Below are 2993 nucleotides of genomic sequence, written 5' to 3' on the forward strand. Positions count from 1 at the left end.
GTAAGCCCACTTCAAACAGCGCCCTGTCTGTGGCTTTCTGCAGTTTATAGGAGAGCCAGGCATTCTGTCCAGAGTCCAAATCAACAGCCACCACTTTAGTGACCAGATAGCCCACATCTGCTAAACGAGGAACCATTTCAGCCACCAGAGAGCCACCAGTCTGGACTGGGTACAGAACCTGAGGAGGGTTGTCGTTCTGGTCCTGGATCAGTATTTTCACAGTCACATTGCTACTGAGTGGAGGAGAGCCTCCATCCTGTGCTTTGACGCGGAAGTGGAAGTCTTTGATTTGCTCATAGTCAAAAGAGCGCACTGCATGGATGACTCCACTATCAGCACTAACGGACACATATGAGGAGACCGGCACTCCGTTAACAGAGGAGTCCTCCAGTATGTAAGAAACACGGGCATTCTGGTTCCAGTCAGCGTCTCTGGCTTTCACTGTGAATATAGAGAGGCCTGGTGTGTTGTTTTCTACAATGTAGGCCTCATATGAGCTCCTCTCAAAGACAGGCGCATTATCATTCACATCAGAGATCTGTAAGGTGAGAGTGACGCTGCTGGAGAGGGAGGGCACTCCCTCATCAGAGCAGGTCACAGTTATATTGTACTCAGAGGCTGTCTCTCTGTCTAAATCACTGTCTATAACTAGATTAAAAAACATATTTGACGTTGGCTTCAACGTAACAGGAATATGTTCATTTATTGCGCAGTGAACCTTGCCATTATCTCCGGAATCTAGGTCCTGAACATTTACCATAGTCACAACTGTTGATGGTTTAGAATCTTCGGAAACTACATTAGTCTGTGACATTATATTAATGATTGGCTTGTTATCATTCATGTCTATTACTTCAACCGTAATCTTACATGAATCTGTCAGCCCCCCTTCATCACTTGCTTGCACGTGTATTTGATAGTAGCGTCCCTTTTCATAATCTACATTACTTTTTGAAATCAAATCCCCGTTTAATTCATTAATTTCAAACATGCCTCGTACATCTGCAGCTGTGTTGGATATTGAATACGTAACCTTGGAATTTGGCCCTTTATCAGCATCTGAAGCACTGACCTTGGTTATAACTGTACCTTTAGGGGCGTTCTCAGGTATTGTAGCTCTATAATCGCTCTTTTTAAAAACAGGTGCATTGTCATTGGCATCAAGCACTGTGACATGTATCTGTGCCGTACCAGATAGGCTTGGTTTCCCTCCATCAACCGCAGCTAACACTAGAAATATCTCCTCCTGTTTTTCTCTATCAAGTGACTTTTGTAAAATCATTTCAACTATTTTTTCTCCATCGGGCTGATCTTTCAATTTCAGAACAAAATTTTCGGTTTTGGTCAGAAAATAACTCTGTAGACTATTCGTGCCAACATCGGGATCTATTGCTCTCTCTAACAAGAATTTTGATCCTATTACAGCAGATTCACTTATTTTAAAAACCATGTCAGATTTTTCAAATATTGGGGTGTTATCATTTATATCTGTGATTTCGACTGCAACAGTGTAATATTCCATTGGACTTTCTAAAATAACCTGGAAATGCAAAGCACAGGGCGTCGTCTGTCCACATAGTGTCTCTCTGTCTATTTTCTCCTTGATAAGGAGGACTCCTCGTTCTCTGTTCAGCTCAATGTACTCTGCGCTGTCTCCTGTAAAAATCCGAGCTTTGCCTAACGTTAGTCTTTTTCTGTCTAAACCTAAATCCTGAGCAATGTTACCGATTAATGAGCCTTTTGCCAATTCTTCAGGAATGGAGTAGCTGACCTGACAGAGCACCGATGTGAGAGAAAGGATTGAGATAAACAACAACACTTGCCGCCTCATTGTTCTGTCTGGCATTTCCATGCAACATGAATCCCGTTTTTTTCCGTTGGAAATAAAATCCGATCGATTTCCTCGGTATAAACAACAATTTGAAGAAATTAACGAATTACAGTAAACTGCAGCTCTCCGCGTCGACGATGACTGCTCTCTTACCCTCTAATATTCGGACTGCGTGTCTGTTTCCTCGGATTTAAGAAAAGAAAAGACGATGGGGGAGGTACTGCTGAAACCTGCACAATTATCAGAGATTGGCCAATAGCGGCCCTAAGAGTTCAATTCAATGTATTACAAAAATGTATGCAAATTAAAACGTATTAAAGCGCAGTGAGACGAGGTACATGTCAGCTATTTTAACATCAACACTTAGCCTTTAAACAAATGTTGAGAAAATGAATTTAAAAGTAAAGGTACACCGACCTAAATCAGACAGCAGTGCATTAAGCCTTCAGGAGGGTGGTTCAAACACTTATTAAATATAAGCCTAATCTTCTTTCTGGAGAACCATTTTTCCAGTTACACACAAAGAATGACGATGGGTCTTAATAGACTAGGTTTTATCGTTTGGCGATGTTGTGATAGTGGTAAAATTAACAGCAACAACAGGCGACAAAAAAGAATAATCTTTCAAGATAAACAATCTGAAATAATTACTAATGAGTAACATGTCAATGGCGATCCTTAACAGACTGAGATAATGAGTACGAATATCACGCAAATAGTTTTTTTTTTAACGCAACAAAACCAATTCGAATGCTCTTAAATTAGACAAGAATTAAAGTGCCTATCCCATCCAAAATCCAATTTAAATCATACGAGATACAGAACGAATTTAAATATTATCAGTTATAATAAACCACAAATTATCCACGCAATATTGGCTACTAAAAAGAAACGTATGTACATTTTATATACTGTACATCTGGTGTCACTTTTCTAGAAGTTTTCTGATGTGTAGCAGTTATGTAAAATTCAATGTAAAACAATGTTTCTAACCTCTAGAGGAGAGTCTGGTTCATCCAGGATGTTCTTTTCACTCTGTATCCGTTGCATCGTCCCTGTAGAACTGGGGTCCATTATCAGCACATTCTGACTACCAGCTCTGCCGAACTTACAGTCACTCTTTCTGGAGTCAGTCGTCCTGCACACCTCGTAATTGTACACG

The 2993-nt window shown here is 40.4% G+C and overlaps 3 protein-coding genes across 9 annotated transcripts in view; 1 reads left to right on the forward strand and 2 right to left on the reverse strand.

Annotated features, from left to right (window-relative positions):
* Positions 1-2993, forward strand: part of LOC117951263 (protocadherin beta-16-like) — a 122438-nt gene that overhangs the window by 13244 nt on the left and 106201 nt on the right. The window lies entirely within an intron of this gene.
* LOC117951266 (protocadherin beta-16-like) overlaps positions 1-2993 on the reverse strand; it is a 65950-nt gene that overhangs the window by 5322 nt on the left and 57635 nt on the right. For 3 of the 4 annotated variants that reach the window (XM_034882899.1, XM_034882896.1, XM_034882898.1), the window contains one exon: positions 2926-2969. In XM_034882899.1, the coding sequence (XP_034738790.1) occupies positions 2926-2969 (44 nt within the window). The remainder of the gene's footprint in view (positions 1-2925; positions 2970-2993) is intronic. The other variant, XM_034882897.1, reaches the window with a different exon arrangement.
* On the reverse strand, positions 5-2124 carry LOC117952253 (protocadherin beta-16-like; the record flags this gene model as incomplete). The annotated part of the gene is made up of 1 exon (XM_034884403.1): positions 5-2124. A coding segment is annotated over exon 1 (1848 nt), but the record flags the coding sequence as incomplete, so codon positions are not given.

Source organism: Etheostoma cragini, chromosome 10 (assembly GCF_013103735.1).
Source record: "Etheostoma cragini isolate CJK2018 chromosome 10, CSU_Ecrag_1.0, whole genome shotgun sequence".
Taxonomy (NCBI): Eukaryota; Metazoa; Chordata; class Actinopteri; order Perciformes; family Percidae; genus Etheostoma; species Etheostoma cragini.